The 24,820-nt window shown below is 30.4% G+C and overlaps 3 protein-coding genes across 3 annotated transcripts; all 3 read right to left on the reverse strand.

The window, feature by feature from the left end:
- Window positions 1-201: 201 nt before the first annotated feature.
- LOC107937731 (WD-40 repeat-containing protein MSI4) lies at window positions 202-6,734 on the reverse strand. The gene is made up of 15 exons (XM_016870690.2): window positions 6,082-6,734; window positions 5,612-5,675; window positions 5,205-5,291; window positions 5,040-5,102; window positions 4,632-4,697; window positions 4,441-4,515; window positions 4,229-4,304; window positions 3,726-3,942; window positions 3,438-3,519; window positions 2,894-2,967; window positions 2,651-2,762; window positions 2,470-2,544; window positions 2,034-2,110; window positions 1,336-1,435; window positions 202-476 (listed from the first exon to the last, which is right to left on the reverse strand). Exons 1-15 carry the CDS (start codon window positions 6,318-6,320, stop codon window positions 375-377), a joined length of 1,509 nt encoding a protein of 502 aa, XP_016726179.1. The 5' UTR covers window positions 6,321-6,734; the 3' UTR covers window positions 202-374.
- A 1,727-nt stretch (window positions 6,735-8,461) lies between these two features.
- Window positions 8,462-10,350, reverse strand: LOC107937709 (transmembrane protein 258). The gene is made up of 4 exons (XM_016870664.2): window positions 10,162-10,350; window positions 9,972-10,078; window positions 8,808-8,886; window positions 8,462-8,710 (listed from the first exon to the last, which is right to left on the reverse strand). The coding sequence occupies exons 1-4, from the start codon at window positions 10,162-10,164 to the stop codon at window positions 8,663-8,665; spliced, it is 237 nt and encodes a 78-aa protein (XP_016726153.1). The 5' UTR covers window positions 10,165-10,350; the 3' UTR covers window positions 8,462-8,662.
- Window positions 10,351-11,699: 1,349 nt separating this feature from the next.
- Window positions 11,700-14,216, reverse strand: LOC107937706 (uncharacterized). Its single transcript, XM_016870660.2, has 8 exons — window positions 13,995-14,216; window positions 13,826-13,898; window positions 13,632-13,750; window positions 13,355-13,437; window positions 12,877-12,998; window positions 12,469-12,630; window positions 12,161-12,251; window positions 11,700-12,085 (listed from the first exon to the last, which is right to left on the reverse strand). Exons 1-8 carry the CDS (start codon window positions 14,088-14,090, stop codon window positions 11,899-11,901), a joined length of 933 nt encoding a protein of 310 aa, XP_016726149.1. The 5' UTR covers window positions 14,091-14,216; the 3' UTR covers window positions 11,700-11,898.
- Between the last annotated feature and the right edge of the window lie 10,604 nt (window positions 14,217-24,820).

Genomic DNA, 24,820 nt, shown 5'->3' on the forward strand with positions numbered 1-24,820 from the left:
AATTAAGTAAATCATATATGCTTTTATATTTTGCTTATTCAGTCGTGATCATGACAGTTTAAGAAATTATATATTTGAAGTATTTCATTCCCCTGAAGGAAAACACTTTCAAAGTTCAGAAATAGTTCAACTAAAACCGGGCTTCTAATCGATTGATGTAATCATTTTCAAAATGTAACATCTAATATATTTGAAATTCAATTATCTATAAAATCCATGTTCTTTTTCCATTCCCAAACGCTGGATGAATCCCTGGATTTAATAGTAAGGTTGTTTGACAGTGTTCGTTGATTAGGTAAAGCAAAGGGTCTCTAAATCTACAATCACTACAAAGGAGCCTCAAAAGGCATAACATTAGGGCTACTCAACCTCTCTCATGCCTTTGTCGCGCACGAAATGACATGGGACTTGAATTTCTCCAGCTCAGCTAAAACCTCCTCTTCCGGCCTATAGATCAGATCACTCATGCGCCATATCTGCATCATTTCATTCACATTTTTATTCTTTCTTCAAATAAAACAAAACACTTTGAAGGAAATCACTAAATGGGGCGGTTTGGCTTTCAAAAAATCAATGTTAAAATGTGCCACAAGTCCCTCTACTTTTTGAAAATTAGGAATTTAGTCCCTATACTTCTATTTCGCGAAATTTAGCCCCTCTACTTTTCAGATTTCAAAATTCAAGTCCAACTAGCAACACTATTAAATTTGTTACTGTGACATTTTTTAAATAAAAAAAATACACTTGATAACCATATAATTAAAAAAATGACTTTGTCATTAACTTGAATTTAACAACAAAATTTAATAGTGTTAACAATTAGACCTGAATTTTGAAATCTAAATTCCATGAAATAGAAGTACAGGGACTAAATTCCTAATTTTTGAAAAGTACAGGGAGTTGTGACACATTTTAACCATAAATCAACCCCGACGATGATTCTAATCCCATGGCTACCGTGCTATGACTTACTTTTTCTTGAAATATCAGTATCTAACACCAATGTTCAATATAATTCAGGTATAGGGTATGGGAGATGGCCCTCCAAACACACAAAAAATCTAAAACATACCCATGTCAAACATATACCCACATCCAACACTTACACCCACCATAAGCGAACATGTTTTGCAGTATTGGCAGGCCATGAAATCTCCAGAACATTTTTATAAAACTTTCTTGCAACGGATGCATTGCTTTTGACTTACCTGTGTCCTATGCTTATATCAATCTTCACAATCACACTGCTTACTTGAACTGTTTTGACTTTCAAGGGAAGGAAAAGCATTGCATTACTGACGAAGAACATTTTACATGGGAAACTAGTAAATATACCTGCAATGTCCCTCCTCCACCAGTTGTATCACAGTCATCAGACACACTAACAACAGTCCATGGATCAGATGCATTCCAATGGAAGTCAACAACTTTGTCCCTATATCAAAATCAAAAGTTTGAAGAGGTTATGACATCAAATCAAACAAAATCCGAAGGTTGCATCATTTTCAACTTGGAAACATATATTAGGTAAGGCCAAATTCTGTGGAAAAACAATCAGGTATATCGTCTTTGACATGCAATACCAACTTCTTAGAAACCAGAACTTAGCCATGCATCAAGACTAAGTTTCATGACTCCTCAAATTAGCTAAAAAACACATCACCGTACCCAGGATGTTGGAGTATAAACCTCCTATCAGGTGGAACATTAAAATTTCTCATTAAGGACTCTTAAGAGCATCAAAACATAAGGTGTTAAAAGCTTTAATGCATACACAACTGTAAGAAATACATGTTTGTTTTTTTTAATAGTAAAAAATACATGTTGAATCAGCTAAATGCATGCAAGATCATTACAAAAACCGGTTTAATGGTGTGCAAATTTAAAAGGATAGAGATAACACTATAAGCAAATAAAAAGAATAAAGAAAAATATAAAATGTATATTGAGGATGAGACTAAGACATAGATGGCATGGTTCAAAAGAATAGTCCAAACATATGATATATCACAAACTGAAAAACAGTTACAAACCTGTGTCCAGCGTGCTGGAAAAACAGTCCCGCAGGAGCACTAGGAGATCTTGAAGCACGTTCCACCTTCTTGCCAACCTAGAACATGATGAGCAATTGAAACCAACCACTATATTACACGGTAGAAAGTACAGCTAGAACAAGCTAAATAAGCAAGCATGTTTTCACTGCCATCATTTTACAGATATATCTACTCCTACAAAGATATGAAGCACAGTTGTCAACTTACAAACCACGTCATCCTTTATTTGATGAGAGTTCAATTTCCTAAGTTAACAGTGAAAATCTAAAAATATTCCCAAACTGAAAACTGTCATGCAAACTTAAAAACGTAGCCAGCTAACAAATGCCCCATGTTCAACATATATGCCTGGCCTTGTGTCACATTTGTTACATCATGCAAAGGCAATTAACAGGAGAAGATCAAGTAATCACACCTTGTCATAGTCCCAAATGTTCAAGAGCCCATCCTCAGCAGAACTGCCAAATACAGATGACTTGTCTGGAGACCACTGGACCATGAGATTTATAAATTTGGTAAGAACAAATACATCATAACGTTAGAATCACATTTGGAAAAAATAGGAATTAAGAATGTTAAACGATCAGGTTTGACACCTGCACGCATAGAACAGCAGCTTTATGACCCTCAAACTTGTAAATGGGTGATCCAATTCCATTAGAAGTCAGATTTCTTCGATCAAACATACGTACAGTATGATCTGCAGACCTGAGAGATCAACAAAAGAAAATAAATAACATGTAGTACAAAACATGAAGCACCACCACACTCCTAGTGCATCAGAGTTTGATGCTAAAAATAAAGTGCAAAACTGAAAGGAACTTGGGATGGAGATATACCCAGTCAGGATAAGATTGTCATCATGGGGGTTCCAATCAACACAATGGAGATCAGCATTATGTGCCTTTTCAACCTGGGAAGAATAAACCAACAATTTAGCTTATCATCAGAAGCATCACTATATTAAAAATTAAAAATTAAAAATTACAAACAAGACAACATTAACAAGATGATAATAAAAAGCATGAGAAACATAAAGCTTTAGTTATTACACCTAGAGGAATTCATAAGTGGAGAAAGAAGCTAAAGGGCTGGCTTTGATATATCAAATGAAACCACTTTAAATGATATAGAGCAGACAATGGTCAACAATCAAGTCCCAGACAGGAGGGACAGCAACGTATAACTAGAATCAGAAAACAGCGAACAGAACTTTCAACAAGTTTCTGCAAAGGATTTGAAGGAGTGGCATTGTATTCCAGCTGAACCCATATATAAAAGGGGTGAAAAGCAGGTATGAAAAAGACAACTACAGGGGAAAAGGGAGAATCAAGCAGTTATTATTACTACTATTAGAGATGCAAATATTAATAGGAAAATTACCTTGACAGTGGGGCCAGTGCCAACTCGTGCATCCCATAGTATGAGGCAGGAATCATCACCTACACTACAGAACTCTTGTGCACTACAGAACATATAAGAGACGTCTCAGATTTTAGGGCCATAGATCATCAAAAGTATCAACTCAAAAGGCAAGACTACAGTGGAAAACAAACCACTGAAAAAATCCATTTAAATAAACTTACTTTTACAAGAAAAAATTATGAACTTGATAAGCATATACAATAAAGAATTACATGACTTAGATTTTATAATAGAGAAAGAAGCTACCTTGATGGACAGAATGTGACATCTTCAACTGTATCCTCATGCCCACAGAAGACACCACGAGGACCTAAAGAAGGCCCATCAGCAGCTTTGTCATTACCTTCCCCAGGCTTGTTTTGTTTGATGATTGATCCGCCAGATCCAGGAGATTTAGTAGGGTCCGTAGCCGTTGTTGTTATGTGGTCCTGGATGCTCCACAAAACCACTGATTTGTCCTTCCCTGTCATAAAAGTTCCCGTCACTATGAAGAAATGCCAATCACATAAAACGAAATTCACTTTTTTTGAGCCAGTTTTAAAAAACCCAAATCATCCGTTTCAGGACTCAAAATAATGAGGAGAAAGGGCATATTTAGCTCTCAAACTAAATAACTTGAGTAATGATGAAGTCACATCATCTTATATGGACATATAGATCATGATTTCCATGAGAGTTCAGTACTAAACACATTAATAATAGCATTAATCCTAGGCAAGCAAGTTAATTGAAAGATGAAACTTCACAACCTCCAGAGAGCACATAAGGCTCAGTTGGACACATTGCAAGAGCAAATTCAGCATTATCTTGATGCCCAGTCAAAATCTGCCGAAAAGAAAAAACAAGTCAGCAGTGAAAAGGGTTTATTCACCTCCATCCCTCTGTTCTGCCCCATACATAAGTACACACAAGTAGAACACAGATAACGTTTAGTAGAACTGAATTCTTGAAACAAACTTACCAGATCTGGGCGAGAATGGGTTGCTCCAAGAACTGCATGGCGGTTGGGTTGAGCCTCAACATCCCAGATAAGAACCTAAAATTAATGAAGTCGCGTGTCAACCAGACTTTTAACATCTATCCTCAAAAGAAAACCAGAAAGAAATATGGACTCCAAATAATTTAATAAAACAGAAATAAAAAGAGTGTTACATCAGGACTATCAGTGTGAGTTGCCACAATCCTAGAGCTCTGTGGAAGTTCCCTGATTCTGTTGACCTGCAAGATAATATTTGGCCATCTCAAAAAAATAAACTATATCAACAAGAAAAACAAAGAAAACAGGTAAAATGGGTATTATAAGAATTTGATGTTATACATGCAAAACAGGGAATTTAATCAAGCAGAAAATCTTTTTCTCACAGATGTCATTCATCAGAAGCATAACTTATATTTTAATGCACCAACTCAAAAAGAAGAGTTAAATTGTGAAATCTAATACTATATCACTTTACAGAAAGATAGCTGAGTTCCAACAAAATGGTCAGTGGATGGATATGTCATCACACAACTATAAATGAAGTCATAAACATGTCTTTTCTGGAACGACAAGATTCATACTTCTCCAGGATGTATGATGGTTTTGTACTTCTTCACAAATGGTGAGCGTGCTTCTTCATTAAACTGAAAAAACATGAAGCAACCATGTAAATAATGAGAAGAAAGCTACTTGCACCAGTATTTTAAGTGCATAACAAGGAAAAGAATCCCTTGAAGATGAGGTACCTGAGATATGTGCTCAGCAGCAGCAACCCTAGGCTTGACAACTTCACAATTAGCAATCACAAGAGTATTCGGAACACTACCATCAGTCTGTCATTATAACATAAAACAATAACCAAAAGATAACATGTCAAAATAGATGACAATAAAAATATGTCCCATGAAAAATTGATATTAATAAAATAATTCAACCACAAACTCATCATATGCTTCATCATTGTTCTACCAAGCTTTCTTTCAAATTCCATTTGCTCAAAGAGTTCTTACATGTTGCATCTCTTTGCTTTAACCAGCAACAGAAAAATAGAGACTCCTTTCATTCAGTTCATAATTTCTATCCAAGCTTGTTAAAGCACTCAAAAAAGATGCATATAAATATATATATATATTCTGAGAAGGAAAATACTTGCCTGTTCAGAGAGGTAGAGACGCTGCCGATTCTTGTAAGTAGCTTGCTCAAGCTGTGGTCCCCAGCTGTCCAAGACCAAATTAAGCTATCATCAAGGAAAACGAAAGGAAAAAAAAGGATGAACTTGCAACAATCTAACATAAATTGAAGCAAAAAATAATAATAATAATAATAAGGTTCGGTGCTCGTTCCTCAACAACAAGAAACGATTAATCCCAGCCATCTAACAATTAAAAAAAACGATAAATAAAATAAATACGGAATTCAAAAAATGAAAGCAGATCATCAGCTCAGCAGAAGCACACTAGGGTTCAGCATAAGAAAATGAAGATCTTTAGAATCAATCATAATAACTCAATTAAACCTAAAATGAAAAAGGAAATATTATTTTAGCTACAGAACCCTAAACCCAGTATTTTATAACGAAAATACCAAAGAAACCCTAAAACCCTAAAATGGTCCTGGGTGTACCGGCAAGAAAGAGAAGGCCAAACGAGATTGTGATTAGCAAGCCAGTCATAAAGAACAGGAACCAAAGACTTCCACTGAGTGTACTTCTCATCAACGCTAGGTTGGTGAGCTTTCTTTCCTTCTTTCATTTTACTAGCACTTTGTTGTTGCTGCTGTTCTTTCTCTTCCTTTGGCTTTGGTTTTCGACCTCTCTTCTTAGGACCTTGTTGCTGCTGTTGTTGGGGTTGAGGAGACTCCATTTTTTTAGATTGGGAGTTCTGCTGATACTTTTAAAAAAGAAAAAGGAAGAAGAGAAAAAAATTACAGCAAATGTTTTCCAGGGACCCGCCACTGGTACTGTAAAGGGGATCGGAAGAGTGACAAAAACAAAATATAGGTAAAACTGGTTGAGTGAGGCATGAGGGTTTCGTTGAACCACGCCTTCGCTCTTTAGAAATGGAGTGAGGATCACGCGCCAGGAGACGTTACTGTGATGCTGAGCATCTTATGGACGTGAAATTCACTGCCATTTATATTTAGCACTGGTCAGATTGGCTTTCCAACGTTTTAGCTGAGATATCGGGAACTCAACAGTATGTAAGACCGGCCAATGTCTCGAAGTGGCTTTACATTTGGTAAATGATGGGTGCTCGTCAGCCTGCCTGAAATTTCGTTCGCTGTAATAAAATATTATTATTTTACAAAATAAAGTTGTAATAAAATTGAATAAATATAATAATAATTTAATTAGATGAATATGATAAAATTATAATAGTATTGTTGTGTAACTTGTGTTTGATTCAAAAGAATTAATGTGATAAAAATATGAGGAAAATGTTCAAATAACAAATATAACCTTCAATATTTTTTTTAAATGAAAATTTCTCAAATCTCCCATATCTTGACATACATTGTTTTTTTAATTTTTACTTTTTATTTTTGTAAAATATAAAAAAATGTAAAAATAATCAAATGACAAAATTTTCATGAATTCAATATATTACAGATTATGAGAACGAAATAGGAAAACTGGTGACCCAAGAAGCAAAGAAAGGAAAAAAGATGAGACCTTTAGTCATTGGTTAACAATGACAAAGCTTGGTTGTTCACTTCTTTGGCCTTCAAAATGAAAAACCGATTCTTCAACTAAATAGGAAACAATTAAAAAAAATTCAAACATAATTGCCAATTAAGAAATAAGAAATGACAACGGAAAGGAAATTAGTATGAAGGATTTCGTTTGGACAATGTTTACAAACAGAAACCAAGATGCTGGTGGAACATAAACAATGGTTAAACGACTTCGGCGAAGAGATAAAATGCTAGAGACAAATCAAGATATAAGTACCCAATAATGGAGGGAGCTTTCTTCTTCGATTTTGTTTCTCTGTAATAAGAACAACCCATAATTGATGTGGAACAAAAATGCTGCATCATGGCAACAGTTCAGGCTTTAAATTTCTGTTGGTAAAAACGATGTGTTTTGCCTTTAGTTAAATGGTGCGTAGGAAGAAGTTTAAACGCGTCGTTTTGAGTCAAGTCTGTTAAGTGAAACGATGCAGATTATTGGTAGCAATTTTGACAGCTGCCATTCTGTTATTTGGTCCATTACTCGTCCCTATTTGAGCACCAATCAGGCCTCAAAGGATGGTTATGAAACGACCGACATGAATTTCTAATCCTTCACTCATCTTTCACTCCTGAAATTCTACTGCTCTTTCTTCTATCTCTTCAAATCCCTATCTTCTTCCTTGATTCTTATCATTCTTCAAGAGATTGGAGGAAATGATGAACAAAGGTGGGAGTAGATTTTGGATTAAAAAAAATGAGAAAGTAATTACGAAATGCATTGAATAAACAATTCAAAACCCGATCCTCTGAATGGCTATGCAGAGCCCGCATGGAATAATTTATTCCAAAGTCAAATTTCAACCAAACAAATGCACCGCTGTTCAAAACTAAAGATTCGTTTGGATGGGCGATTGACTGCGGTGCGGTGCGTTTAACTTACTTTTTGTCTCAAGCTACAGTATCGCTACAGTATCTAATCTCACCGCCACCGTTGTTTTTACACTAACCGCAGCTAAACGCACCGCCCATCCAAACTCACCCTAAATAAGCCCTGATTCATATGAACCAAACATAACGTAAATAGTTTTGTCAATCTTCCTCCGATTAGCTTTAGGCACCTTTATAGTTTGTACTGTGTTATTTTTTTGTTTTATTTTGTTTTCTTATTAAGGTTTAATATTGAAAGCATTTCGGCACCTATTGGTTGATATCTGATACCATGAAGCACACAAATCCAAGGATTTGTGCACGATCTTCGGATCAAACTATTGTTTGAGTCGATCTGGAATGAGGTTACTGCAAGTTGAACCAGTGTGCAACTTAAACAATGTGATGCAACTACGACTCCTATAAATTTGGGCATGCACCAAGAAAACCCAAGAGATATCAAAATATTCTCATAGAAGCACTCTTTATCTGATTAATAACAAAAAAGAAAAAGTCTATAGGTAACAAGGTCGAAGCCATGATCCTCCATTCAACACCATTCTGCTCAGCAAATTTTTAAAATGGTTGAAAAAATATATGAAAATCAGACATAAACGCCGGCTGATAGTAGCAAAAACAGTGACCCGAATCCCTGCAAGGACATCCAAAATCAAGCATCAGCCATGCACAAAAAAAAACTAGATGAATTAATGAGAAATCCAACCACAATAGATAGAAAAAGATATTACCAGGAAGACAGATGCCACTCCCCCAGTTGTGAGCTCCTTTGCAAGACTGCGATTTCGTTTGGAAGAAGTTGCTTCGTAGCTGCATATTTTGAGCAAAAAGAAAATTTCAATGAGAATTTAACTTAAAAGTTTTTAAAATCATTAAGCAGCAGTATACACAAATTTAAGGCTTTTTCGAGAAAACAAATAAAATGCAAGGAAGCTAATGATAATTGAAATGTACCATTCCTACAATTTAGTGAAGATAGAGCTCTAAGATCTAACTCGATCCAATGATTTCAAATTCTTTACTCTCCAGCGAAAAATAAAATTTTGACTCGAGTAAGTTTTAAGGTAACATTAGTACAGTGAAATGAGGACTCTAATTACTAACCGTAACATCCAACCCAAATGAAATTGTGTAGTTAAAAGGATACAACACACACAAAGCAATTCTAAAGCAAAACCAAGCGCAAGCAGATTTAATCAGTACGATTCAATGAAATGAGGACTCTAAGTACTAACTATAAGATCCAACCCAAATGAAATTGCGCAGTCACAAAATGCCAACATCCTCTAAAACCAAGAAAATAAAGAAACTAAATTAGTAAAATCAACAAAAGCATGGTGAACAATGAAAGCTTTACTATAACAAACTAGATCAGCTCAGATATAGTTTTAGTCATGCAAAAAGTTGGTGTATAATTCTAGGCCTTGGAGTATAAAAATTCAAACTTGAAAATACCACAATCAAATCAGGGAAACCAGATACTCATTGAGACAAGTATTTCAGAAACCCAAAAGGACCCAAAGCAAACATGGAATGCTAGGCTCGAATTGATAATTCATTAATCCTACAAATCAAATGTAAATAAAAGTGAAATGTAGTACTCCACCCGACGGGAAATGACAATTGTATTCTATCCTCCTATTTAAGGGTTGGGGAGGGGTTCTAAGCATTGTATCAAAAAATTGAAAAAACTTCCAGAGGTCTCATCAATCTATGAACATATCAATTATAATTTATACATAAAAATCCAGATCTAGTCATAAAATTTTCAAAACATATAGGGAAAACCCGAAAATTAAGTCCCAAAATTAATCTAATAAGGAAAACAAAAATGAAATTTGTTATAGTAAAAGAGCGAATAAATGTTGCGACAGAGAACAGATGAAGGTTTTTACATGAAGAAGGAAGCAGTGAGGACAAGACCAATGGCGAGCATGAAGACGGCTAGGGTTGGATACCACGCATCAGGCACGGGACTAGTTATTGCTTTTGCAGGAGGTGCCTGAGAAAAAAAAACATAAATCAAACTCAAAGAAACAATTGAAAACCCTAGAAGTGCTTTGATTTTATTTAAGAGGGGTTTACCATGGCGATCTTTGTCTCTTCGCTTCGAGTTCTGGAATTTAATCGAATAAGAGTAAAAATAATGAGCGACTAAGAGGTTTCTGAGTTTTATTAGACTATGAAGCCTGCAAGTCTTCGCTTGCATTGAAACTTAGAATTCCCTACATCGCGGCGCATCAAATGTTATGTTCTCGTTCCTGGCGTGTTTTGCGTCGTTGATCTGATGATATATATTTTTTTAAGTTTTATAATAATAAAAAAGGGTAAATTATAAAAATAGTCACCCAACTATAAAAAATTATTTTAGGCACCTAAAATAAAAAAGTTTATAATTTAAGCAACCACGTTATATAGTTAAGTCACTTTAGCCATTATTGTTAAAATCACAAATAACAAGTTGATGTGACAGTTAAAAAATCAGTATAATAACAAATTTAGCCTACAATTTTTACATATTATATCAATTTAATCATAATTTTAAAAATTAACTCTTAAAATTTACAAATAATCTCAATTTGATCCTAATTCTAAAACAAAATATATAAAAAAACAAAAATATTTTCAAATATTTAAAAAATAGAAAAAAATATTGGTGAAAATAAATAATATATAAAAATTAAAATATTGTTGACAATAAATTATTATTTAGTGCATTATATTTTTTAAATAAAAATTAATTTAAAAAATTAAATATGGACAAGTCGAGTTAAACTCAAGTTTACATTTCTTAATTTGGGTCAAACTTAAAAAAAAAAAAATTAATTTTTCAAGTCGGGCCAAACTTGAAAATAAATATAAATACCTTGCATAAACTTGGCCCATCTAGGAGCACCTCTAAAAATCACTTAAAAGAAAATTGTAGTGGAGATTGAAGGAAATTCACATTGTTGGACAAAAGGTCGTACAATGGTAGCAATGAGGTTAAGGAAAGAGTGAGCAAGACAAAGGGGTGAGAGTTGAGTAACCCAGGTGAGAAAATGAGCGAGTATGCGCGTTTTGAGGTAAGAGAAGGCTTAAATAAGTTGATCTATGTAGCAACACTAGACTGACTAGTTTATTATTTATAAGCTTCTTATCAAGTAGGTGACTGAAGTTGTAAGATATATAGGTGACAAACAATAATTATCCCATCGAAGTGATTTACCAAGTTCTGCCGAAACAGTGTTTGTGACGGAGATGACATGTCTCTTTGGAGGAGGTAGTTCGTTGGTGGCAAAGGATGTCAATGTTCTCGCAATTTAATGCTAAAATAGATGAAGAAACTCGACTTCCAACAAATAAAATCATGATTTAACACTTAGCATAAAACTTTTTGACATTTAGCTCTGACTGTCCAGCTCTGGAATCAAGGATTTCACTAGTTTTAGAAAGATACTATAAAGTTATTATGCTAACCATCTGTTAATATTAAATAAAAATAAATTATTAATATTTACTAATACATACCTACATATGTCAATATCATAGTTTGATAACCCTCACCCCAAAGAAATTAAGTTAGATATTATTGGTTATGATCCTCAAGCCAACTTTGGTAATAAAAAAACCTGAAATGTAACTTACACAAAAAAACATGTTTCCAAACATTCAAAACAGCAATGGCCAGTGTATGCAGTTTCCATTAGCCTCTTCTATTACAATCTCCTTTTTTTTTTTTTCTTTTTTGTTTTTTTTAAGGTCCCTTCTATTACATTCTTATTAAGAACATGGCTAAAATTAGCTTGAAATTTTACTCGGCATGAACAGTAGCTGGGAACACTAGTCTTGCCGTAAAGTTTCCTTTAAATAATTCAAAACCACTGATGCTAATTCAGTTTGATATGAAGTATAATTATGATTGGCACCTTCTACGATGTGTAACTTGTGGTTCGGTATGATCTTGGCGAACTCCAAGGCATCTCCGACAGGGATTATTTCATCGGCAGATCCATGGACCGTCAACACCCTGCATATAATCACTTGATGATTTTTATTTTTTTTTCAAGAAAGTCTAATACAGATGAATATGATTCAGTCTGACCTGCATTCTCTGGGGATTTTAAGACATACTTCGTGCATGTCTAAACTTAAGCGCTCCATCAAACTTTCCTTAGTCACACGATACTCAACACCTGCAGACAAAATCTCAAATACTCGATCAATGTGAAACGAATCTGTAATTGACTAATCAAAGCAAAAGGGTGGAAGCCACTCTATTAGTCGTTGATGAGGCAATATAAGTGCACTATATGTTAGAAAGGTGGAACTCACTCGAGCAAAGGAAGAAAAGATTTCCGTTGGAAAACAACAGTGAGGAATGGGGAACTCTTCGAGCAAAAAAACTGTTACCTTTCTTATTCTTAATATCAACAAATCCATCCTGAATTCTGTCCATAAAGTCTTTCCCAAAGCGTTCTTCAATGCCTTTCTTCAGATCATAGCGGCCAGAGACGTTGACGACAGTGTGGATATCATGATACTTAGAGGCATAGAGAAGCACAACATCGCCTCCTGCATTCATCTTATTTTAGTTATACGGAACTTGCAAGAGTGTATATATGAAAATTCATTAGTCAAATATTGACTCGAACATTGTAAATAGGTTGCTAATTAAATCTTAAGCCTCATTAATCTAACACGGAAAGAACATGCACTTCATCATATATAAGACAGCTCCTCCAAGACTCGGCATTCTTTTTCTCTATCCGGGTGTGAGTTCAACAATCAATGAGCAAAACACCTAGGCAATCCACTCACCTTTGCTATGCCCAAGAATCGCACATACTATGCGGTTTGCCTCGCAAAAGTGCTGGATAACGGAATGCAAATCATCGGCTTCTTTCGAGTAGTTACCAAACTCAAATGACCCTTCACTTTCTCTGAAATGGGGAAAGTCACAAGTAATTATGTGAAAAGCAGCAAAATTATGTAAATAGTCAGGACTCCGAAGAATGACATAGGAAAAAGTTAGGCCACTGGACAATCGACTCGAAGCATACTTGGAAATCATATTCTCAAAAGTACGTACATATCCAGTAATTCTAGTTCTGCAAGTACAGTAAATAAATGTGCAACTGACTCATCAACAAAATGGTAAACTAAAGTCCAAGAAAATCATCCCTTCCATTATATAAGTTATGGTACCCTATCTAAGTGATTCGGATTAGAGTGTGAGTGTATAGGACACGGGTATATTCGATTTTTCCAAGTTTTTTCATGTATTTATCCAACTTACCCGTTTCCAGCAAAGTCAAAACGAAAGGCACTGATTCCTTCTTTCTCTAAAGCAACAGCAAGGTTGACCATAGTACGATCAGCCTGTAGCACAAGCAGGTTTTATGAATGGGACTTTGAACCCCAAAATATGAGTGCTGCTACATACAGAGATATCAAAATTTCAACAATAATTAAACATATAAAGCTTATTTGTTCTTAATTGATATGATCTTCCCAACACTTGATTAAAGTCAAAACACAGAAATATGAAAAAGTTTGAGCAAGAATATACCAACCTTGGTGGATCTGAAACCATGGCATAAGATCACAATTTCTTTAGACCCAGTTTCGTGTAACAATCCAACAAGCTTTTCTCCATGCTTGTTTGGAATTATAACTCTCTGCTGCTCAATCACTGAAAATATAACGAAAAGGGTCAATCCCCAATAATCGATTAACTTTAAAAAAAAAAAAAAGAGTTCAAGGTGACCTGGATTTTGAGAAGAGTGAGAGTGAGTCATCCTCAAGCTTAAGGTTGTTGCTGGTGTGATAGAGTAACGGACCTGGTGAAGAGGGAATTTAAAAGAGAGAGTTTGAGAATTTGACAAATTGAAGGTAAATGAGAGAAAATTATAAGCAAGAGTTTCCATATGTTTTACTCGTTCACTGTAGTGGTAACAAGCCAGGACAAGGCATTGAAAGATCCCTCCTATGCTATTATTGTGGATGTGATGAACTTGGGTTCTAAACTCCATTAAAACCTTACAAAATCTAGACCCTAAACTTAGCCTTAGACTGGCTGTGGGTTAAGGTAAATAGAGGCCCCATAAGCTTGGGTCTGAAACCTTTGATATTTGGTAGTATACGATCGAATCACGTTCAAATAGGTAGTTTGCTAGGGGGGTAAATAAAGGAGGTCAATCAAAAAAGGCTGCAAATAATTACAAAACACACATTCTACTATAAAGCCCCTGGGCCCTGGCCCTGGGTGATGTATTAAATAAGATCGGCCCGTATTACAAGCAATTGATAATCCATAGTAATTTCAAAAGAAAAAAACACAATCCATATTAAATTACTAAATTGTCCATAATTCAGCTTGTTCGATTGTAAGTTGTAACATAGAATAAAGTGATATTTTAAATTATTTTAGAGTAGATTTATCTTTTGAAAGATGCCCATTAAAGTATGTTACTCTCTTGTTTTTTTATTACATAAACAAGCTTTGAAGTTGTAATCATCTCTTATATAAAACAACTTAGTTGAACATTAGATATGAATATGGTAATATAAGAGTCTAATTTATATTCATCAATACTAGTTCATACCTTATAATTTTTTATTGAATACTAATTTCTTATTTAATAAATTGTTCATTTGATAAAAGAAATATTTTTTTCTTTGATTAAATTATTATATTGTCAATAATGTCACTTTGATTATTAAAAAAAAATAGTAAGGTCATTTTGAGTGTTTTATATTTATATATATATATATATATATGAAACACAAATATTTAAGAAAAACAATGATTTAAAACATATGCTATAATCAATAAAAATCAAATCATCTTGGTTGTTTTAGTATCAATTCACAGTGATAATTTATAAAATTATATACTAATTAATAGCCAAAAAATTAATAGAATATTAAATTGAATTTATTATAATGAAATAAAACTGAAAATAAATATTTAATAAAAATGAAATAAAATTATAATAATATAAAATAAGTATAACATTAAATTGATTGGATAAAATAAAATAAAAAGATAATCATATTACATTATTTGGTTGAATAGAATTAAAAATTAATAATGTGATGATACATTTGTTAATATTTAAAAATTTTAAACTACCAATTTCTAGGGACCCCCACGTACCGTCAATCGTCATGCACCAAAATTCATTTCTTTAAACTTCGTCATCTTCCTTTTCTTTCTAAATCGCACCTTCAATTTCAACTAGTCAAATTGTTTCAGTATGTCTCTTCTATTTGTCTCTAATAAACAAATTGCTCTGAAGAGAAAAATAGTCTCCAAACTTTTCTTTTTTTTTTCTTGTTATGGTCTAAATTCTGAATAGTTGATGTTTATATATTAAGGATATGCTTAATATTACTTTTAAGAAATACTTTTAGGATAAAAAATATATTTGAAATAAAAATATTCTTAAATAAACTATTTTTTTTTAAAGTATTTTTCTCAAATAAAAAAATTAACCCAAAAGTTTTTTTTTTTTGAGAAGCTTAAAAGGACACAATAGGAGTATTTTTAAAATGGGCAGCTTCTCAAAAAAAATATTTTGTTAACATCCATAGAGGACTTAAAAGGAAATCAACGGGTTTTTTACACTAATAATATAAAAAATAAAATAAAATGCTAAAATAGGTTGTTTCAAATATTAAGTATCAAAATGATACATTTGACTTGGTGGAGGATGGTGCATAAGCAGCACCACCCTCAATTTCTGACCCAAAAAAAAATGATTTAAAAGATTTAGTGACCTGTTATGTAATTTGTCTACTTATGAATGGCTGCGGAAAAGGAAGGGAAAAGGTGCCGCCTGGCAGTATGGCGACACCAAACTTTAAATTTGGATAATTTCCTTGTAAGCCCTCCTTATTAATTATTTTATTTTTATTCCCCTTCAACTCACAATATTGTGTTTAAACAAACCATTAACCTATTTTTACAGTTAAATAAGCCCTTTACTTATGGTTTTTACTCATAAAAAGCCCTATATTTTAATATTAAAGTAAATATATTTTACCCAAAGTAAAGCTATTTAAAAATATATAAACTAATTCACATCTTATGTTGATGTAAATTTGATGAGAATAATTTATTAAATAATAAAATAAAAATTTTAAATTTCTTGAGAGTGCTTGTATACATGATATTCTTAACTACTCTTTTGAAATTTTTGATTACCTTTTTAGATTTTATGTTGATGTTAAAGTGTATAATTTTTTATTGCATCAACAAAAAATTAAGATAAGAGCTTGAAATTCAAAATATATATATTTACTTTAATATTAAAATAGACTTTTATGAGTAAAAACCATAAGTCAATGGCTTATTTAACTACAAAAATAGATTATAGTTTGTTTAAACATAATATAGTGAGATGAAAAGGAATAAAAAGAAAATAATAAATAAAGAGTACTTACAAGTCAATTATCCAAATTTAAAGTTTAGTGCTGCCACACTGCGCGGCGACACCCTTACCCTTCCTTTTCAGCAACCATTCAAAAATGAAAAAATTGAAAACAGGTCCCTAAATCTTTTAAATCATTTTTTTTACTGTTTTGGGTCAAAAATTGAGGGTTTGTTCCGCCTAAGCACCACCCTCCACCAAGTCAAATGTATCATTTTGGTACTTAATCTTTAAAACTGTAACGCCTCTAACCCGAATCCATCACCGAAATAGAGTTACGGAGTATTACCGGAGTTACCGATTTATTTATCAGATATTTTATTTCATCTAACGTTCATATTTGGAACTAATTAAAATCAAACATATTGTCCCTTAAACGTACTTATTTTTCTCAACATGTTTTACTTGAATTTATTACTCGTCTCAATATACTTAATTTCTTTGTATCAACGTATCAAAGATAATCACATATTTACATGTCATGATAAATATCATTCTTTTGTCATTTATTCATAAACATAAATCAGGTAATTCATTATATCGATATTTTAGGCATTTAAAAATACAATTCAAGTTACACTAACTTACCTCGTTGCTTGTTCATGTTTATAATTTCATTAATCCAATATCTTTTTTTTTTTTCACGTTCAAGTCTCGTATTTAGTCATCCGGATCTTTATAAATAATTTTGATTTTCTTTTTCATTTATTTCATGTTCTAATACATTCAATTAATACTCTAAACAAAATTACCATTTTACCTCTAAACTTTTAATTAATGACGATTTCATTCTTAGGCTAAAAATAAATAAAATTCTTGCAATTTAATCCTGATTTCCAGCCGCTATTCTCATACAAATTGATAACAACCCATGAATTCTATAAAATATCAGAATTTTTCATAATTTCAACACTTTTCAATTTAATCCTTAAAACATGTTTTTCCCCGATCTTGAAATAAATTAATAATTTCATTCAATTTTGCAATTTTAAATAATAAAATAATCCATTTTATGCAAATTGGTCATTTCTAATATTTTTACAAAATTACCCATAAAGTTTTACATTTATTCAATTTAGTCCCTGAGCCTAAAACATGCAAATTAGCCATGCTAGCTGAATATTCATACATATTTTCCTCATCCTCCTCTCCATTCCACATCCTTAATTTATATAACATGCTACAAGTAACATTATCAATAATTTCACTATTTACTTATATGTATATTCAAAACTGTCCATTTGCGTCATAGTAACTAAATTATTTATATCTTGAGCTAAAGAACTCGAAATTAAGATCCGCTAATTTTCCATGAAACTAGACTTACGTATATTCTTACCATAAAATTTTCAGAATTTTTGGTTTAACCAATAAGTATAGTTTATTCTGCTGTCTAACAGTTCCGACCCTTCTTTACTAAAAATTAATTATCTCATTATACAGGATTCAGACGATGTTATCATTTGTTTCTATTGAAAATATAATCATCCAGGATTTTAAACATATAACTTTAAGAACCTAATTATTTTTTTCTAATTTTTAATGATTTTCCAAAGTCAGAACAGGGGAACCCGAAATCATTCTGACCTTGTCTCACAAAATTTATTATATCTCATGATTCACAATTCCATTGCTTACACGGTTTCTTCTATAAGAAACTAGACTTAATAATATTTAATTTAATATTTTATTCATTATCTGATTCAATTTTTACAATTTTTGGTGATTTTTGAAATTTAAATTACTGCTGCTGTCTAAAATTGTTTTAGTGCAAAATGTTAATTATTAAGTTTATAACACCCTTATTTCCTTTCTCTACAATATTTTCCACCACTTTCTCTTATTTCGCTTCACTAATATATCAAGAACATAAAACCATATATAAGAAAACTCTACTTTAGCTTAATTTCCATACTTTTTCAATAATATCAAACTTAAAAATACATGGAAATCTTAATGTTCTTTCCTTGTCTTATTGTTTCCAATCTTTTAACTTAATTTTCTCTCTCCTCCAGCTTATATTTATTGAATCTAACTTGATATTCTAGCTTCCCATAGTCTCCTTATTATTTTTCTCTCTTAGTAACCATGAAAATTCTTTTGATTTGTAGGTGAAAATGGTGAATGGTGTGTTGTTTTTTTTCACACACACACACACACACATATATATAGACTAAATAAAATAATAAAATATCTTATTAAAATATTAAATAAATAATAATTATCTAATAAAATATCACCAACATCATCATTACTTTCTAGATTTCTCTCTCTTCCAATTGACCATTTTGCCCTTTGTGATCTTTTAAAATTCAATTATTGAGTTATCACTTAATTTGGTAAAATTGTAATTTAGTCCCTCATAATTCTTCACCTATTCAATTTGGTCCTAATTCATAAATTTTCTTGGTTTCTAGATCATTCCACCCTTAAAATATTTTCACTATTAGTCCTTCAACTTTTCATATTTACACTTTAATCCCTCAAATTTTGAGTATTTACTTTTACAATTTATTCCTTTCTTGAATCAATATGTCATAATATACTTCCCAATGACATAACTCAATTTTCCACTTCTTGTCACTTTATTTTCTTATTTTACTATATTAAGGATAATATCTTACTATAGAAATTTCCAAGGTGTTAGAAAAACAACCTATTTTAATATTTTATTTTATTTTTTATATTATTAGGGCAAAAAACCCGAAATCAACGCATTCACATTCATGAAATATAAATGTCCGCTATCATGCATGCCTATTGTAATGACCCAAAATTCACGGGTACCGGAAAAGTGAGTTATAGGACTTCCGCCTTAGTGAAATAAGTTCGAAAATACTTATTAGAAATATTTATGAGTTTAGTAGCGTGTCTAATTAGGTTTTAATTAAGTGAATTTAGCTTAATTTAGAGAAATTAGTAAAAAGAACTAAATTGAATAAGGGGTAAAAGTTTAATTCTAAAATAATAGAAAATAAAAAGGATTAAAATGGTAATTAAACCATTTACAAAAGATCAGGCGCCATATGCATTAAAAAAAATCTAAGATTTTATTATTATTATTAATTATTAGTATGGTTTTATATTATTATTATTATTATTTTATATTAAGTTAAAGATATTTATTAATTAAATAATTAATTTATGAGATTTTTGTTTGACAAACAAATTGAATAATGAAAATTGTAATAAAAATATTGGTACATTTGTAATAAATAGATATATGTACATTTGTAATAAAATAATTAAGTTACTTAATATTAAAGTAAAAGATATTTGTTAATTAAATAATTAAATTATTAAATACTTGTGTGAAAAAAATAAAATAAAATAAATAGTGACAAATGTATGGTACTGATGGTGTACAGTTGTGTGTATATAATTAAATGCTTAATAGATATTTAAAATAAATATATTATAATATATGTTAATTAAGTAAATAAAATAATAAAAGAATGAAATAAAAAGGAACAAAGAAAAGAAAGAACAGAGACATTCGAAACAGAGCAGGAAGAAAAGGGGAAAGAAAAGAAAAAGGAAAAACTAAAAGTTTAAGGTTTAAAGCTTTGATTGGTAAGTCATTTAAGTCCTTTCTATTTAATTTTGATGTTTTAGAAGTCTTAAAACAAGGTTTTGATAAAATTAATTTGATAGTTTGAAAGTTTAAAAGCTTTTAAACAAAGTTCATGTTGAAGAAAAAGAAGAATTAGGGATTTAATTGAATGAATTTTAAGTTAGAAATTGAAAAAGGGATTAAATTGTAAAAGAAGCTATAAGTTTTGTGTTTTAGGAAATTAAATTGAAAGAAATTTTAAATTAGGGTTTTATAATGAACATTAGATTGTTAGGGTGAACATGGAAGGAAATAGAGTAGAAATGAAGTATAAATTAACTTAAACAAATAAAAGAGTTAATTAGGATTAAATGAGAATTAGGGAATAAATTGAATAAAAATTCAATTAATTATTAAATTAATGTTGTAATTAATAATGTAAATTGTTATTATTTTTTTTCGTAGCTAACAAGAAAAACGAGGCATCGGCATCTAAAGGAAAAGAAAAGATCGTTGAGGAGTAAACTCGTATTCCGGGTTTGTATTACTATAACTCAAACTATTTATTAAATGTATATTGAATTTATAGATATGGAATAATTAAGATAAGGTAACTATTATATTTAAATTTAAATATAAGTATGTGTGAAAATTAATTTGTATATGAATTAAGATAATAGATATTAGAATTGATTGAGTATTGAAAATTTTTGTGTAAATGAAATTGAAATTAGAAAAGTAAAATAATACCCTATTAACTTGTCGGACTAGATTTGATACAAATGGCATGCCATTGGATTTGTGATGTGATGAGGAGATTGTAGTTTGGCCGAGAAGATGTTTCTATTATTATATACTTCGGTTTATCCGAATAGGCAATTAATGCCTTACTGGTGTGTTATGGAGGATTTATAATATTCCGGGTGTGTTTGGGTTGGATATTCTAGTGTGTTTGGGTGGAATCCGTGTATCTGTCAAAGTCCGAGCCTTGTTAATAGAGTAAATAATTGAAATGAAAGTTTGAAAATGAGATTATTTGTTTTGGCACTATTGAAAAGTATGAGAAAGAATGTATGAACTAAATTATGAATTGAGTTGGTATGAGAAAAAAAATGAATTATGAATTTAAGATTTATGAAGTAATATAATTATATATATAAATAGTTTTAAAAAATAATAATAATAAATTTATGGTTGATGTTTGTAATTTATTAATGTTAAATAATCTTGATTTATAGTAATACTACTGAGTATGTTGTTTCAGTGCGCAGGTCATTAGAGTTTCGGATCCGGCCTAGAATCCAAAACAAACCCGACTCCAACAAAAAGATTTTGGTGATGTATTTCTTCCTTTTGTTAAGTGGCATGTACTAGGTAGTTGCATATAAATTATGTGTATACATTAAGTTAAATGATTTTTGTTGTATATAAATGATTATAATGTTTTGGATTATGAATATGATATAAAGTTGTGAAATGGTAGGTTTGGTATTAAATAATTGAAATGAAATAAATATTATTAATTATACATATATACTAACATGTTATATTGTTTAAACAAAGGTATTAAATTATTATTTTAATATAAATTGGATGTAATTGAGTATACTTAATCATTGATTGGAGTATTGATATTGGTTTGTTTTTGAGTTTAAAGTTTGCAGGGGATTTTATGTAAAAATAAGCAGAAATGTTGTCGAAATTACGAAAAAAAAATTCCGGATAATTTGAACAAGTTCCGTTTCACTTTTAAATTTACGTTTTGGCTTTGAGCGTCTATTATTAGGACTTAACTATTATATTATACTATGAATATTATTATTTATTTGTGAATTATTTTGTAAGTTGTCTGATATATCTGGTAATGCCTCGTAACCCAATTCTAGTAACGGTTTGGGGTTAAGGGGGTGTTACACCTATTGACCAATGTTTGTAAATAAATAATTAATTCTGGCTGTAATTCTCAAAGCAGAATCTAAGTTGTGATGCTATCTTCCAACATTTTACTTAAAAAAAAAGAAAGAGCCTATTTCCTATTTTATTTACGGAAATAAATCGCTTTAAATTTTATTTATGTAATGGGCCAAAAATCCTAAAATGCACCTATATAGAAGTGTTTAAAGGGAAAATTCCATAAAAGCACGTTGACGGAGACGCGCTCTCTGCATGTCAATAAAAACGCGCTGATGTGGACGCATTTTTAACCGTTCTCATACTAAACTTTTAAAAAAATGTCATTTTTTAAAATATTATAAAAATAGACTATTTTTTAAAAATTTACGAGAATAAATCTTTATAAAGGCTAAAAATGGCAATGCCATTTTTTTTAAGGTGTCATCAATTAATATGAAAATAAAATTTACAAAACAAATCTTTATATAGACCCAAAGTCTCATCTCACTTGTCTTCTTAAGTTATGTAGAATATGAGATATGTGTATATATAGACTCATGAATAGGTTTGCAGCTTATTCATAAATAATGTAGGATTTCTTGCTTTAATAACTAACAACATGGGATTAAAAGCTGTACTATATTTTATATTTTTTTACTTATAGAGTTTAAATTTTTTTACAAAAAGTTAACATTTGTTACACTATAAATAAAACTTTTAAACTCTATAAGTAAAAAAATTATAAAATACAAAACGAGTATGGTAAAATATTAAAAAATAAATATTTAAAAAATTACTAATAGTTGAGTGATCATTTTGTAAATTTTTATATTTCGATAGCTAAAAAGCCATAGTTAAGTGACTACCAATGTAATTTAATTTAGATATAAAAATATGAAAAATAATTATTATATTTTATGTATATTATATATTGCTATAAAAAAAACTTATTTAACATGATTATATACTATGTTTAAATAGATTATTTATCTAGTCAAAATACATCTGAAATAAATTTATCAGTATTCATTAGGTGATGAAAATTAAATTAAAATTAGAATTAAAAAATTAATAAGTATTGTAAAATATTAAAAATAAATAAATATTTAAAAAAGATATATTAGTTTTTTAAAATTACAAAAAAATATACTATTTGAGTACCAAATACTAACCATTTATTTATTAATCAAACATTCATAATATAAAAAAAATTAAAACTATAACTTCTAAATTTAAATAATGGAAAATTATTTTAAAAATTAGAATTGCATTGATATTAACTTCAAACATTTAAAATTAAATAGAAGATTATTACATGTTTCGTATATGCAATTTGTTCTTTTTTTTTAATAGTTCTTTTGTATATACTAACAATTCTAAAATGTAACAAGATTAAAGATCTCAAAAGATAATTTTATAATATGAGAAAATGTTAACAAAATATAAAAAGAAATAGAAATTGTTTTGTAAAAAAATTATAAAATATATTATAGTATTTAATCTCATGTTGTTAGTTAAAAAAAGGAAGAAATTTTACATTGTCTACGAACAAGTTACAGACCTATTCATGGCTTTATATATATATATGCACATATCTCATATCCCACATTGCTTAAGAAAATAAGTGAAATGAGACTTTGGATCTATATAAAGAATTACTTTGTAAGTTTTATTTTCATGTTAATTAATGACACCTTAAAAAAAAAGGTGTTGCCACTTTGAGTATTTATAAAGATTTATTCTCATAAATTTTCAAAAAAATTAGTCTATTTTTATAATATATAAAAATGATATTTTTTGAAAATTTAGTATGAAAACAGGCAAAAGTGCGTCTATGTTAGCGCGTTTTTGTTGATACGAGGAAAATGTGTTCTCATCAATATACTTTTATGAAACTTTTCCTTAAAATGTTTTTACGTAAACGCGTTTTAAGTTTTTTGATCCATATACGTTAGTTTTAAGTTTTTTTTATCTATTCCAATAAATAAAATTTAAAATTACTCGTTTTCATAAATAGGAAATGGATTATTTTGGTATAATGATCGCTATCTTCGGTTCACTATTTGCAGCATTAATTATTATTGAAATAAAGAAAATGGGAGAGAGTCTCATACTGAATCGAGTCTGTTGACAGAGACTTACCACCAACAGTTTTTGAATTTTCTTTTTGCTATTCGTTTAGGGTTATAATCGAAGCTCAAGGTTTCGGGTATGAAGTCGTTGGGACGAATTCAACTCCACCAAATGTTGTGACCATATGAATTTCATATTTTTTTAAGTTTTAATATTTATAAAAATATTAAATTATTTATTAACATGACATATAAAATAAGTAGTGTCATGTCAACTACCACATAAATTGCTACACAAATATTGTTAAAAACATTAATATTTTAATTAACATTTTCATTTAAAATAATTTACTTTTTTTTTAAAATTTAACTAAAAATTAATAACGTCTAATTAAAAAAAACTATAAATATTTATATCTAAATTAAACATAATACTCTTCTTCTTGATTGGTCATATATTTACGATTACCTAAAAGATTGCTGCGATGGGAATGAAAGATCTAAACACTTTATATCATGTTAATTATATTCATCCAATGCTAAATTTATAAAAAGGCCATTTTCGACCAAATAATTATTCCACAGAGACCAGATGTGCAAGTTGTTGTTTTTGTGTTTTTTTGGCCTGAAAGATGTGGAATGTATATATTTCTTTTATCTATAAAGTAATGAAGGATTTGTGTTTAAACTTTAAATTAATTGAGATCAATTCTCAAACAATATCCCTACCCCTATTAATAAACCTTTTATTTTTCCTTTTTAGGCTTGGATTTTTTCCTTTTTAATTTAACATCATTTGATTTAATTCG

The sequence above is a fragment of the Gossypium hirsutum genome, chromosome A05, assembly GCF_007990345.1.
Source record: "Gossypium hirsutum isolate 1008001.06 chromosome A05, Gossypium_hirsutum_v2.1, whole genome shotgun sequence".
NCBI lineage: Eukaryota > Viridiplantae > Streptophyta > Magnoliopsida > Malvales > Malvaceae > Gossypium > Gossypium hirsutum.